The sequence below is a fragment of the Rhyacophila brunnea genome, unplaced genomic scaffold (genome assembly GCF_057557595.1).
Source record: "Rhyacophila brunnea isolate RB1 unplaced genomic scaffold, BYU_Rbru_1.0 scaffold_10, whole genome shotgun sequence".
Taxonomy (NCBI): domain Eukaryota; kingdom Metazoa; phylum Arthropoda; class Insecta; order Trichoptera; family Rhyacophilidae; genus Rhyacophila; species Rhyacophila brunnea.
In genome coordinates this window covers 6,734,335-6,751,036 of record NW_028232752.1, presented here as the reverse complement: position 1 = coordinate 6,751,036, position 16,702 = coordinate 6,734,335, and the positions used below count along the sequence as shown (strand labels likewise).

At 34.5% G+C, this 16,702-nt stretch overlaps 1 protein-coding gene across 5 annotated transcripts in view; it reads left to right on the top strand.

Annotated features, from left to right (window-relative positions):
* LOC147078849 (xaa-Pro aminopeptidase ApepP) overlaps positions 1–16,702 on the top strand; it is a 200,793-nt gene that overhangs the window by 162,838 nt on the left and 21,253 nt on the right. For all 5 annotated transcript variants that reach the window (XM_085950209.1, XM_085950219.1, XM_085950194.1 and 2 more), the window contains exon 3: positions 15,516–15,721. In XM_085950209.1, the coding sequence (XP_085806335.1) occupies positions 15,516–15,721 (206 nt within the window). The remainder of the gene's footprint in view (positions 1–15,515; positions 15,722–16,702) is intronic.

Genomic DNA, 16,702 nt, shown 5'->3' with positions numbered 1-16,702 from the left:
TTGTGGATGCGACAGCTCGCAATAACTCGTAGGTGAACACCTTTAGTTATACATGCAGGGCAGGTGTGTATTGATTTAATTAAAGAGCGGAGTGTCCCGGGTATGGGGAATGTTCCGGAAAATTACAATATACCGCGATGGAAGCGGCTAGAATATAATCCCTAACGGTGTACAAACTTTTGTACCAAAAGAGCCAAATTGAGTGGCAAAACGGTAAAAAAAAATTCGAGAGCCATACGTATATTTTTATAAATATGATTCATTTAAATGAATTAATAATTACATATTATAATTGTTTATTTATTACGTGAAGAAGATTTCCCGAATAAAACTAACGTAAATACCTATATGTTTTTATTGTTGAAATTATAAATATAATTTTTTCAGAATATGAATTACTTACAATTATACGCATTCCTTAAAACTAATGTGAACAATGACCTTCCTTGCATTTCTTTGGAGAGTGTGTATGTTTGTATGTTTGGTATGTAACTTGTAGTTTTTAATTTCAGGCGCGACTCCAAAAATTCTCATCGTTTACTTGGCTTCTCTAAATGCTATTTATAATGTTCATGTTTGGAAATGATTCTTCTCATACATTTATTAGGTAAACTCGAATATGAGTTCGGAAAGCTATTCCATGTATTAAAAATCGTAGTATCTACCTTATATAGATCTTTTAGAGCGCCACACTTGTGTTGTGAAATTAAATTGCATTTTTTTCTCTCCAAATCCTCAATTTTGGTGGCAAGACCTGCAAATTTGGAATAACTCTTTGCTTGTGAAATCCACTACTAAAATTGTATTTCAACAGTGCTCTTGTCAATATCAAATGGAGACAAATTTAATTTGTCGACTTTTGCAATGGGCGGATTTAAAACAACAACAATCATACTCTTTTGCATCAACCATCAAAGATGGGAAATTAGGCTCGCGATAATGTCATTATATAATATTATAAATACAAATTGTGTAATAAATACAAAAACTGTACAAATCAATGCCAAAAATAAAAATTGTGAATTTTGCAAAAGTTTTTGTAAAAAATGCGAATTGGGAATTTGGCAAAGAGCCGCATGCGGCTCGCGAGCCGCAGTTTGCCGACCCCTGGGTTAGGTACATGTAAATTGTACGTAAAACATTTCAACGTGGCACAGTTCGCCCTGAGCTTTATAAGTTTATCGAAAAGAAATAACCGTATACTATACGGTCTCCAATTTTATTAGATTCAATATGAAAATTAATTCAATAATTTTCATAGGTGATTTTGGCAAAATTCATGAATTTATTCAAGAATAAAAACCTTATCTAACCTAACAAATAATCCAGTATATCGGCTATTTTCAAAATGCGTTTTCCGCTGTATTCCGTATAACCGAACAGTACCTTTTTTTTAGTACTTATTCCACTTTTAATCAATGAATTAGGACCGGTTTCGTCCGACTACAAAAAAATGCGTTTTATTAAATTAAACAACAATACAATGCAGTTCCACCATGAATTGACAGTTAACAAAATAAAAGAGATTGGACGGTCTTTAATACACTGCCATATATTTCCGATTCAACATTTCACAGTGAAGTGTTATACGGCGAACTGCATACGTACAAGTTTCCGGTCACGTTTTTTAATGGGGATTGAGGAATACGATATAGCTAATAATTACGTACAAAAATAATCGCAAATAAGTCGCCAATTAAATCACAATGGAATTATTGGAAAGTTACTTACTCAATGTATAAATACAATTAATTAAATAAATACTCGATCAAACGGTAGTCTTGTCAAAAAATAATGTGGATGTTTCAAGAAGGAATGTCGGTAACCTCAATATTATGACTCGCAACAATTTTCCCAGTTCCGGTTGTCTAGGGTTGCATAATGTGACCGGAAAGAGGAGGCAGCGACAACCGGATATTGATTTTTAGTGCAACGCCACAACATTCCAGAATACCTGAATCGCTTCCTGCCGCCCTGGGATGAGATGTCGCCGTTTCCGGTTATTCCGACGCCCACGACGTCGTCACGGCCCTGACCTAATTCCTTACCGGATGCCTGAAACGGTTGTTTCACAGGGCTGTATGCATTTTACTTCCAAACAATACGGATCAGCTATTGACTGATTAAGCTCGTGTTTTCTAACTAAAAATTTTAATCGATTTACTGTCTATACCTACCTATTTGCCATTGACGTTCCTAGGTGCAAAACCCACATAAGGCGGCGTGGTAACAATACGAGTGTCAGTTTTACTAACGGAGCGACCAACTAAAAATATTACCTAGGTAGGTATACTAGATAATAGTGTTGGGCGTGACATTGCAGATATGTGGTGCGGGGGGGGGGGGGGATTTTATCTACTCGTCAGACCAAAACTATATTTTTTTTCGTTGGCTATATCGATCTGAAATCTTCACTAATCGATTCGTCAATAGGTATAGGTATGGTGTCGATCATTTAATATAATGACTGATGCAGGTACGAATGTAGCTTTATGCCTGTTATAGATGGTCCCGTGGCCGTAGACAAACATTTTTAATCAATATTAATGGCAACACAATACCTAAATAAATGTCTAATATTAATAATATTGAATGCGCGGTGCGTTTACATGACAAACTTTAATGACAGTCTGATAGTGATACAGATTTAAATATTGAAAATAATACGTGCTTTAACACGTGTTGTCTAAGTTTATCTTACATTTCTCCACACTCGAGAAACGTACTTACATTCTTCCAACCACACCCAAAAGGTATTAGGTAACGCACTTCATCGGTTGTCGTTCCGTATCGAAATTTTCTGAATTTAATTTTCATAAAAGTGAGAAAGGGGTGATTAGAATTTAGAAAATATAGCGAGCCGGTACTATTTTATTTAGAACTACACTCCTGATTATAAAGCTGTGCTTTGGTGTTGTAGTATGTATAATATTTATTACTCAGGAGAATTACCAATATCCATTGTAGTGTGGGGTTGATGCCAAAACTTAGTAAGTCGATAATTTGGGGGGGAAAAAAACATCCTATCAGCTGATGCAAAGAGAACATGCAAATAAAGCACAAATAAATTAGCATTAGGTAGGTATGCCTGATTTTAGAGGACATGTCAAACTTTCAAATTGCTATTAGGTACTACGTAACATGATTTCGAGACAGTAACCCCACGACTATTGCATACAAATTTCAAGATTGAAAAAAACTGACCACTGTTTTGTCTTCGGCGCGCCATCCCAGAAACACTTCTATCCCGGAACGAGGAAACGGCGCCACCGACGCGCCGTTCGATTCAGCGTCGCGACGCCCGCCGTCTAGACATCCCATTCTACCTCCCGCGCCGGTCTGCTTCCCTAATAGCACATAACGCTTTCTTTGTTCGTTAAAACGGCCGTTACTAACGCCAGCGGTTTCCATCCCCCAGCACCACCCCCAAACATTCGAAAGGCTAGTCTCCATCTTGGGGTAGAAATATTATTTCACCCTCTTCAGTTATAGCGCCGGGACGCTCTACCCGTTTCACTTTGTGCTCTCCTGGTAAAATCTGAAGCTTTTCCCTTAACTTTCACACTATCTCCAGGGAAAATTCATAAGAAAACAGGCTTTTCTACATAAGTAGGTCGTCCCTACTTTCTCCAACTTCCCCTTGGAAAATTCTTTTCCCTACTAAAGTCGCAGGGAGTTATAAGAAGCCGGTGGAAGAAATACATGCTGTTCCCAGAAAACCTCACAGTTTACGTCATAAAATCAATACTTTTTGCAAACCACTGTCTATTAAAAATAATAAACGCTTATGACGTCGTGACACTCAGAAGTGAAAATGCTTTGACGGTGAGCTTCGTGTGTTTTCATTACATATTGGTTTATTGGCATATTTCACCATCAATTCTTGAAACATGTGGATAACATATAGATAAAATGTAGGATTAATAATACATCATAATTATAAATAAAGAATGAATAATAAGAATTAAAACTATCAAGAAAAAACGTTTTAAAATATTAGTTTGTTTGATTATTTTATGCTTTGAGTTTTTACAGTACATAATTATTGTTATTGTGAAAAATACGCTAATGAAGTAAAAGCGCCACCGGGTTATAAGGGTTATGAAACTTTACTTGTATTATTTTCTCTACAAACAATCCGTACTGGATATTTGCCGCCTCAAGAATAGGTTTCTTTTAACAGATTTTATACAAGAAATGGATGCTAGCCACTTGCTCAACCTACTAGGTCTTTCTTTCCTCTAAACACACACTTAAAAATCAACTTTTATTTCCCAGACACTGGATTCCTACATAATATAGGCACACGACTTCATAAGCTTACAAGTACAACACACGAGCTTTCTATATCGTAAAATAGTAGGGGTCGTTTATAACTGATGTCTCCTTTATTTGGTGAAAAATCGTCAACCGGTGGATTTCAATATTAGTTTCTAACTGGATATTTTATAAGTACTTATTTGGATTTTTTCGTCTTAACGTCAAATTTTCTACAACCTCCCGTCGTCACAAAGAAAATATAATATATACCTAGATAGTATGACATTATGACAAATGGTCACCAAACTGATGAAATGATAATAATTAATAGCCTGGACATATCATTCGCCAAGCTGGCACTGAATGCCACAAGACCAGAATAAAACAGATAACTGCAGTCAATTAACGAAATGGATTGATGGAGCTAGGGAAGGTTTTCATCCAACTGTAGATCGATCCTGGTTGATCGGATTTCGTCAGATCTAATCCACAATAATAATTTTATATCTTGATTAGTAATCAGTGATCACACATTATATTTTAATGTAAGCAATCATGGAATCAAACGAATCAAACAAACCAATGTAAATACTAAACTTACTTAAAACAATTCTGAGATCTCTTAGCACTAAATCTAGATAGAAATTTTAGTAATAAGTACTTATATTGAATTGAGGAAATAAAAAATCTTCACCTACGACTATGACCTTAATTCCTTCGTATACATTGATTTAGTGCCCATTTAAGATTTCTCTTAGCTTTCATTTTATTACTCGTGTATTGTAAGTTTGTTTAAAATATTTTATTTAATTTTTTCAAAAATTCAATGAAAATATTATTTATATAATTATTTTATTACAATAATAATTATTATACTTACCTACCTAGTCAATTCAATATTAATTTCCTTAGTTAGAGCCATTGCTAATAATTTCTGAACCACATTCGACTGCACAGCTCACTGATATTTTTATGAACTGCATAGTATGCGTTTACATGCACATGCAGCGCGCGGTTTCATACGGTTGCATCGTTGCTTCACTCTACCGCCGCATCTCTTCTGATGCCCTAATAACTAAAGTCATTGAGAGTGACACGTCCATTCTTCTTCTCTGATGAGGCATACTGCTCATTTACACCTTCGAATAAAAATAAAACTTTTCCTTTATACGAGGAAATCGTTTATTTTTCTGACACGTGGAAAAAAACGTGCAAGGAAATTTATTATAACCCTTTGGGTATGGTAGGCACCCACAAGATATCAGAGGACTATGATGAAGAGAAGGTATATTTTATTTTTTCATATTTTTGTTCAAAAGGTAGAGAAAAATATTGCCTGAGGGCATCAAACAAAGGGCTTTTAGGATTATGTTTATTTATAGATGAACACGTTGCATCAGAGGATCATGCCATGCGAGGAGGTAAAAAGGGATTTCTGCTGGGCCCCCTTAAAAATGACGAAGAACATTGACCAAAAGTAGGCGGGTCTTCTTTCTCTGTGGGAGGTTACTTTGAGGGAATGGAGTTGCAAGCAGTAAATCATTTCCTTCGCCTTAGGGCTCCCAAGGGTGGACTGCACCATCAAAAGTAACAGAAGTGTATAACATAAGAGCAGGTATAACTTACTTCAAATCAAACTTAAATCCGCTACGTAGGAGATGAAAAGTAGTAACTTGGCAACATTATAATAATATCAGCTAGTGTAAATAAATTGTTATTACTCAAACCAAAGGGTAAAATTATAGGTAAATTGAGTAAATAAATAAAATTGATAGGAAAATGAAAATGAAAATATGTAAGTACATCATTCAATTGAACACTTTGAAATTTCCAATTGTGGGTAGGTAGGCATCTAATAAGTATCGGAAGACGAAGGGTGGATGTAGGTTGTTAATTAAGATACGACATAAATACATGGTGCACAAAAACTTTGTTTTCATTGAACTAAGAATACAAATTGCAGATCATAATATTATAGGTTAGTTTTAGAAACTACAATACTCATTAGATAAATAATATTCTTTTATTTATAAAATATATACAATTATGCCATTAAATCATATCTACATAACATTACATATTTGAAAGACAGAATAATATTTTTTATCGATTACGATTTAGTTTGGCAGGGCTTAATCAAATTTTAAAAACCATCTGCAATTTGTATTCTTAGGTAGTTCAGTGAAAACAAATAAGTATGACTGAAAAAGTGTGCAGTATTTTTTTCGGATCTCCACAGCCTACCTTATACTACAGGCTTTAATTGAATTTAAAAAACTAACCAATAGAACAATCTGCAATTTGTATTTTTAGTTAAATGAAAACAAATAAGCATGGCAGATAAAGTTTATTGTGCATTATGTATGTCATATGGTCACATCATACTTCCACCCTTCGCCGATGAAGTTTGTAGGTAGGTTTGAAGTAACCGCCCTTTACCCTTTGGCATTAGTTTTAAAATGTTTTTTTTTTCTTCATTGACTCATGATATTGGCCGCCACATGGAGAGGTTTCCAATTGCTCACTCTACTAACTAATTGCTCTGGAAAACATTAATCAACATCTTGTCAATTTGCTAGACCCGAGATTCGACCCACCACTTCATAAACGGACACGTTACCGCTCGTCCATCGCGAACACTATTTATTTTAATGCATAAGTACATTTACATAGTAGGTATAATATTAATATAGGTATTTTGGATATGTCAGTATCAAATTAATATAAACGTATGGAGTACCTATATTCTACAACCTATAGTATTTTATAGGATAGATCCCTTGTGGAGAAAGTATGTATAATAATTATAGGTACATTATAAACAGGGCTCGAAATGGACCGGAGCGCCGTTCCGGTTCATACAATCCCCAAAATTATCGCTCCGTCTCGTGTAAATATTAATTTGACCGTCTGAGCGAGATATGTCATATTATAAAAAAATCTAACACAATATTTTTTAAAATACATATATGTATAGAATTAGATAAGTTACAGTGTTAATATTTTCGTAAAATTATCAAGCGCTCCGGTTCGTAAAATTTTCCATTTCGAGCGCTGATTATAAATGATATTTTCACCTTTATCCATGCGATTTTTTACTGTAATAATTATGTCCTGGATTTTGAGTTTGATCAACGACATTCGTGTTCCTCAATTCCCGATAAAATTACGTAGTGTATGCACGTACTTCCATAATACATTACGCTGAAAGTCAATGATGACGTAATAATTATCTAAACTGGTTAGTGAATATTATGTTTTCTATGCTATTGAAATGCCTGAACCCCTAATCGTGTTCACAAATTACAGATGCCTCCTCATAGTTCTGTTTGCAACTCTCAACGCCTGATTGATTCATTTTTCCAACAAGCTTCCTCCCCCTCTACTTTGCTTTATTACTTTTGCAAAAAAAAACATTAGATGTAATAAAACTTTACCACCGGTTTAATACATCATACTATATTCTGTAAAATATATTTGAATATTTCACATAACTATTTCCGCTTTTGTACATTTTTGTTCGATTTTTAAATAATTTATACGAATATTCACCACATATTATATACCTATCAAATTATCATGTGATCCTGGTTGAATCATTTCTGGTTAGGACACTCCCAGTATTAAGTAGTACCTACTACCTTTTGGTACTGTATACCTGCGTCAGTCAGCACTACCATCTGCCGCTCACACATCGTCAGAGAATGTGATATCCGTTCCACTTCATGCTACCCTGATACAATTTGACGTCACCTGATACATTTTTCACGTTCATTGGTGTAATGATTTATTTGTTTTTAAGTTACAACACCTTTTACGTACTTAATAAATAGTTTTTTTTTTTTTATTACGAATTGAATAATACGTTTTAGGTTTGGTGTATTCTTTTTTCTAATCCATACTAGGTATTTATTTAATCGATCGGCTGGAAACACAGAACAGATTAATAATTAATAAGATAGAAATGCGAAGGTTTTGAAGCAGAGTTTAGTTACTTATGACGTTCAGAACATAAAATGCAAGAAATACAAAGCCCGCTGAAAGTCCTCACATATTACCAATATTCGTTTACCAGACGTAGCTATTGAAAATAACATAAAAAACACATGTTTAAGTTTATCCAATATTTCTCAACGTTCGAGGATTATAGTACCTTCTTACAACTTAATTATCCAGAAGGTATCCCATTTCCCATATTTTTGTGTTACCTGATTACGATGTACGTACCTACTAATTCGGTTTTAGATACGTGGAGGCCCGAAACAATTAATGTTTTGTAGGCCCCCTGCGAAAATTGTGCCACATGATTGAATGTGAAAGCCCGGTCGCACATTGAAAATCGTCTCGACTGGAATATAGTCATGAATCAAATTGGATGCAATGTTGCAACTCTCTTCCGTGCGCACCTTGGGCATGCTGGGACAGGTACCATCACGTGACTAGCCGTAACAAATAAAAAAGCAGCGTCTCCACATGCACCGATGTGACATTTTGCTATTCTACCTGCTCCCCAAGTCAAGAGAAATTTGTTAAGGTCTACCAAAAATATCGCGTTATAATTTATATAATAGGTATAATAATCATAGATTTAATATAACTATAATAATATAATATTATGTTGTACAAAAAGTTGCATGTGTTTTGTTAATGACAAAATCACATCGACAAATTCGACTGTTGCAGTCGGACGATTTTCAATGTGCGACTGGGCTAATTATTAATTAATAGTAATGTGTATAAGTTTTTTGATTGCTTTGTCCTTCTTCTGTTAATGTTTTAAATTTGGTTTGTTAAAAATACAGATATTTTTATTTTTTTAATATTTTTTACTGGCGATGACGACCACCTCATCTGCCTTATCGAGAACAACAACATACTAACATTAACATTGGAGTGTCTATATTTTACAATATGATTTCGAAATATTTTCCTTTTGATCAGCGTGGCACAAACATTTTTTGGGTGCCCCAAAACCTATCAGCACCACAGGCCTCCAAGTATCTAAAACCACCACAGTTTGAGAGTAGGTTTCGTAGAAATTTTCTAAATTTCATTCTTCATTTTATATTGCTATATATATACCTAGTGTAGGTATTTGCTTAAAGTAACCGAAAATAAATATTAAAAGAAAATTTGAAACTGCTCCTAACGGTTAGGTACACGTAAATCGTACGCATTACAGTTCACTCTGAGTTGCTTTACCGGAAAGAACTTACCGTATAGCATTGAGATCAAAATATTACGCGTTATTCCAATTTCATTACATTCAATAAGAACATTAATTTGATTGGTATCAAATAATCGATAATAACAGATAGTTGATAGATACCAACGACTTCATTCGTATGAGCACCTACCAGAATTCTATATGCATTATACCTACGATATGATTGTATTTCTAATTTACCTACCTGTACCTACCTATTTTTCTGTCTCTACCCTGTATTCCGATAGTTTTTTATCTGCGTATTTTTTAAGTGTTTTATTTTGACATGAATTTGACCTCAATACTATACCGCAATCTATTTCCTATTTGCATATTTACAAATTTCCGGACACGACTTCCAACCACTTGTATAATTCGGTTACATGTAAATTGTACGTAAAACATTTCACCGTGGCACAGTTCCCCATGAGCTTTCTTATCGGAAAGAGATGACCGTATAGATACTAAACGGTCTCCAATTTTATTAGATTCAATATGAAAATTAATTCAATTTTCATTGTTGATTTTAGCAAAATTCATGAATTCAAGAATTAAAACCTAACCTAACCTAACAAATAAATCCAGGCTGTTTTCAAAATTTGTTTGCTGCTGGCTTCCTGTAAAGTGTAAACCGACAAGAACCGTGTTTTATTTAGATATGAATTTTATGTGAGTGGGTACTATACAATATGTCATTGGTACTATACGACCCAAAGAGGTTGGAGGGTCTTTAATATACGGCCATATTATATTTCCGATACATTTCACGGTGAAGTGTGATACGGCAAACTGCATACGTAGGTACAAGTTTCCGGACACGGTATATTTTATTTATTACAACGTTTTTCTTAGCTCGTATTCTTATTTGTCCGGTACAAATCTTGCAATCGATTTTTAACTAACTTTCCGCTAGCTAGACATTTGAAACTTTTAGAATATATCAGAACACGATGCCAATGCATTTTTTTAATACTTTTAGCCATCTTTAAGTAGAATTGAGTTCATTTTCAGTTAATTCTGTTTTGTATGAAAAGTTATTTCGGAAGAAATCCGTAAAAAGTGAAAGTATTATTGGTTGCTAAGTGGGTCCTAGCAACTAAATTTCAGTATTATTTCTATCAAGTACAAATTTTTTTGATCGTTTAAGCTAGTCAAGTCAACTTTATATGATTCAACAGAAAATTTAAAAACGTTATAAAGTTAAAAGTATATACAAAGTTCTGTTTATCTTGTAATTATTATATTATCTTCTTTTTGATACTACTTTGTATTATATTATTAATAATTAAAAATAATATTTCATTAAACTGTTATAATATTTAAATTTATAAAGTGTTTATGTTTGTACATATTTTTGTACTCGACACAAAATAAATTCGTTAGTGGTGGATAACACTGTTATCCCTTTGGTTTCGGACGTTACTGCTACCCTGATATAGTTGTTTACATCTTCCATTGTTCTGGCGGTCAGTTTCGGCTCTCGGCTCTGGGAGAAAGAAACCCTGCGACTCTCGGGAACAAGCCCGCCCTTTCTGTTACACATATCTCTCCTCGCCTGTTCTGTTCCTCTGATACAAAAAGGGGGCATTCTATTGTTCTCACGCATACGCACTTTTTATTAAATTATTTAAAAAAATAATACGCATCGTTTCACTTTTATCTTGCGTCGAAAACGCACACTCATGTACACACACCCTACAAATACTCAGTACATGTCAGTATACATTCTGTAGTTACAAATCTTGTAAAATTATATCCCTTCGCCGTCTGTTACCCTAGTGTCAAAATCGAGGCTGTTACATAATGAACCTCGGTATTCGGCGTCCGGAATGGAATAAACGCAGAAAATATTTTAAATTGAAAGAATAACAAACATTTAATAAAAAAAACAATGCACAAAAAATACTGTCAATATTTTAGAATACTATTTAAAAATTTTAAATTAGTTTTTTTAAATGATAAATAAATAATATAAATATTGTAAATAAACATTTTTAGACTGCGCTGTTATCTGAAATATAATATACCCGAATACTCTGTGACGGTCCTATCACCCTGGGAATTTTGACCTAGTGAAAATAATTGATCAAGGACTTGCTTGTGTTCGGAGCTGGGTCGTTTGAAGGAGGTTCTTTGCACGCATGTCCTTTTGTAGGCTGCGTGCAATGTGCGTTTAAAGTTACTTTATCACTTCTTATGATCTCCTAATACCAAACAGGATATTTCATCCCTTTGGGAATGTGCCCAGATCCTGTAGGAATAAATTATTAATATTATTTCGAGGGAATGGTGGAATATAAGGTTTAAAAACAATGAAAAATATTTAAAAAAAATACTTACAATATTTATTATAGAGTGCATGGTGAATATTGACGTAATATTTATGTACCTATATTAAATTTTATGTTTACTATTCAATTTAGTGCCTTTATTTTCTTATGTATTTTCGCTAAACGACATATTCTCAGAAAATATTGTATAATATTGTTTTGAGCCGTCGCACAAGAAGAGAATTCGTCCCTTTTAGCCCTATCTCCCTACCTTTATAAGTTTCTGTGCGCCTAATACCTTTTATACGTCATCTCAAAAATTTCTCACGCCCATTAATCAACCCTTTCACTCGACGAGAGCAGGGATTTTCGCTGCTCAAAGCCCCGACCAATCAATGCGATGTTCTTGCGAGGAAACAAGAAAAAAGAGATTCCTACGATAGGTATGTTACCCGTGGTTAGCTGATGCTCGAGCCTCGAGTTATGTGAGACATCCTCGAACTCATGTGACCCTGATACTTGTTGACGTCATAGGATACGAAAACTACACCCCGCAGGAAGCCTCTCAAATCGCAGAGCTTTAAAAAGCTTCTTTTATTTAAAAATTTTAAAATTCCGATATTTTCAGTTTTTACTCCTTATAAAAAGCAAATTAAATAATATGACGTGTAAGTTACATATTTATTTTATGTTGAAATCGGGTTAAATATAAATATGTAGGTACAAGATTTAAATCTATACTTATTTAAAAATATTTATTTACTTGTCCCATAATTGTAAGCTTTTTGTAAAATCATTCTCAAGCTACAACCGTGAAGAGTAGAGAATATATTATTATCATTAAATAATAAAATTCCTCCAATAATAATTATTGATAATGTCCACCAGAACGAAACTAGTCTTGCTTCAATATTTATATTTTGTCGAATTCTACAATAAATTAAAACATTTTATTGTAAAGGTTGTTTTTCTATTTTTAATAATGTAGAAAAGTTTAGTACCTACCTAGCCATTTAGGTACTTATGCGTCAATGACATTGAGCTACTTTACGAGCTGTTTGTTGGCGAATTTAAAAGCGGGCGATTCAGCTACTGCGATTGTGATGATTACACACAAAGCTTTCCATTCGCTGAGAAACCAACAAGCTAGCGACTATTTTGACAGAACGTAGTTCGTTTTTTACCGAGAGGTTGCTACTACGCTCTACTGCGCAGATGCAGTAGGCCCACACGCCGGCGTGTAGCGTGTAAAGTTGACCGGCTTTCAACTTTTTTCGATAGATTGTTTACAATCTGCTTGTTAGCTTGTTCGATGATGACACTGGGCGACTTTACAGGCAGATTGTAAATTCGCCAACAAGCAGCTCGTAAAGTAGCTCAATGTCATTGACGTATTAGTACTTACATAGTTTTTAGTTTTATGGTGAGAATTTTTTCTATAAGTACTTAGTAAAGAATCTAACATTCTTAATTAAAACAAATGAATACATTTTGTTGATAATTCTACTATTTTGTGTTGCTGATGTCAATAATAATTTTTTTAACAGGTCTTCCTATAATAATTCACTCTGGCCATTAGGGTATCTATCCTAGATCCTAGTGATAGGTATAAAAAACAGTGTGTGTATCCACCAGTGGCGTTATTTTCGAGGATATTTTAAACTTAGCGCGGTGCATTTCGAGCTTTTGAATAACATCGTCGCCTAGAATGTTTTGTCAATTGATTATCGTTGACTTTCTTAAAATTTTGGAGGATTGGCGGGGGGAGGGTTATTAGGATTTTAAAAAGCTTCTTAAATTCGATTTCATCCGAAGTGTCCACTTCAAAAATATAAGGTTCAAGTCCAAGTGGGGAAGCCAGCGGCAAACACTTTTTGTAAAATAGCCGATATACTGGATTATTTGTTAGGTTGGGTTAGTTTAGGTTAGGTTTTCATTCTTGAATTCATGAATTTTGCCAAAATCGGCTATGACAATTAGCGCGGTTCCAAATTGTACCTTTGACTTATGTACCAAATATAATAATAATATATCTATCACTTTGGTGTATGTAGGTTATTATTTATCACTGAACTATCCTATCTGTGTATAATTTCCTTCAATATTTATGTTTACGTGTTGGTTGGTATTGCATATATTGCATCTACCCCAACATTAACATAATTCTTAATTATGCCCTCAAAAATTGTACCTACTAGAAATTAATTAATGAAATACATTCCGGATATTGGTGTACAAAAATAAATATGAACAAAAAGATTACAATTTACAATGGAATCATGTAAACATTTTATTTCCCGCGTAAATAGAAAAAGCTCACAACGCATACATTCATAAATTTGTATGAGAAGTATTTTGTATTATTTGGAGCGAACAGCTTTCGCGGAGGGGGCGTGGCCTACAGCTACCCGTCTCATCCCCTCTCCCTTTTCCTTTTTAGGTATTGATTTCTCTACCTTCCCTTCGCGGACCAGCTAGCCGCATATAATTCTGCTCGCCTGGTAGATTCCCGCGCTGGTTGCTTCGGGCCTGCCTTTAACCCTTTCGTACCAAAGTAAGCCCGTCTCGGTCGCGCAACGTTGCCGTCCCCCTCTCCGTAGGCCTACGCCCACAAAAGCTCATGTCATGTTACGCTCATATGAGGAAAAAACACCTGTGTGGAATGACGAACTTATGCTACACTGGTGCTTTTCCTTCACGTATGTGGACTTTAGGCCTATTTTTTTATTTCCACACACATGAAAATATGACGTGTTGTGTACACATTACTTACACAATGCTTCCTTTACACATATTATAATGAAATAGATTTTACTTATATGAAATCACCATTTCTATTTTTTCTATGAAAAACTTATTTTCTATAGGTACCGTAAATTATAATATGAATAGGTACATAATATTGAAGAATTATATACTTATGTATGTATCAAATAGTAAACAAACATTGAAAGTCAAAAGTAAAACACATATCCACACCCCAAGTAGGTAGGTACCCGACAAATTTAAATTATGCTCTATAGAGAGATAATACCTACTATCTATATATTATATTGTGATAATATTATAAAAGTTGAAACAAATATATTTTATGAAATACGTGTTTTAATTAATTAAATTAGATCAGCGGTTGTCAACCAGTGGTATGCGAGAGATGGCACTTAGGACTTTTTGACAGTTAAGACGGTTAACTTATTGTAACAATTAACACATTTACTGCTGACCAGTTAATTACTAATTAATTACCACATTAATTATCATGCTAATAGTATCTAATGGCCATTTAATGGCAACGCTAAATGAGTTAACTTCCCCAATACATAAATATGATAAACTACCCTCTATAGCCGCCTATAGTCCCCCATAGCTGCCTTGTGTATAGAATAGATGTGCAGATGGTCAAATTAATTTTTACATGAGACAAAGCGATAATTAATTCCTCTTATTTCATGAACCAGAGAAGGGCGCTCTGGTTCATTTCCAGCCCTGGACCCACATAGGGTTGTAGCGTCAGGAAGAAGAAAATAAATAAATTGACATGAGACAAACAACAAATATCTCACTAAACTAAAAAAAAGTGTATTGACTGTGTAAATTTAGAAAATATATTATACTATTGTATAAAAACATAATAATTGTATTTTGATTATTTTTATTATATTTATCTGACACACCTAGAAAAAAGCTTCACAATCCCTGAAATGTTACGCCACCCTGTTAGAATTCTTTGAATCACTGCTTTTATCGCACTAACCGGATGTTTTCACCCTCTATTCCAGGTTGCTTATCTTCAGTATACGCCGTTGCTGAGTCCACAAACAAAGACGGAAGCTCAGTCCGATTGCAGTGCAGTCTAGCAGCGTCTCGCGTTCTACCAGGACCTGATCCAAAACTTAAGAAACTTCGTATAGAGATGGAATCCAGAAATTCAATTCTCGGAGCCGAGCTGGATGCCTATATTGTTCCTTCCTGTGATGAACATCAGGTGTGTTATTTGATATGATTATGTCTTAGTACTCCGGTGTTTACTCGGTTCCAGCGACCCGGGATGTACGCGTGGTGCTCAACCATATAAATTACTCACAGGAGTCACGGGTCATATACCTATCTATCTGGATATTTGCTTACTGAATGTCAACGGGAGCGTTACTCTGTAGTACAGAACAGATTAATAAATATAATTCCAATAAGCTACCTATTCCCCGATACACTATATTTTTTTGATGCAGGGTTTTGAATGTGTGAGTGTGAAAATGAACCACTCATTATAGAGGTGCAATAATGTGTGTTGCAACCTTCAAATACACCAATATTGAATGAGTGTCAGTGCAAAAACCAAGAGCAGTAAGTTGTCAGAACGAAGAACAAGCGTATTCTTGACATTTGTTTAAGTTTATCCCATATTCTTCCACACTCGAGATCGGTTGCCTGTTACTCCACACCTATTAGATATTTGAGTTCCCTGCTCAGTAGTCAGTACTCACATTGTGTGTAGGGTTTGATTCCCAGTGAGTTCACAATATATTTATATGATTATCTCAAAGTCTGGGTGTTTATATGATAGTTTCACTTCTACTACTACACTAAAAAAAATGTTTATATCCTAAAAAGATCATAATATTTTTATAGGCCTCCATAGGGTGGAAGTTGTATTACGAGATTTTTGTTTTTAAGAGAAATGGATGTTTCTTGTTCAACCTGTGTCAGTGGATGACTTGTGGCACTCATGAATTAGTGCAACAATCTGGGGCATCCAATATTTGTTTTAATATTCTGACGTGCCATGTCTAAAATATAAAATAACGTGGACGACACAAACGGACACTAACGATTCTAATATTTATGTCCGTAAGTCATGTATGACAAGTCGCAATAACTCGTAGGTAAGCACCCGTAGTCATATTTGCAGATCAGGTCTTCATCATTGTACTCCAAGTACAGAGTGTCTAGGTATGGGGAATGTACC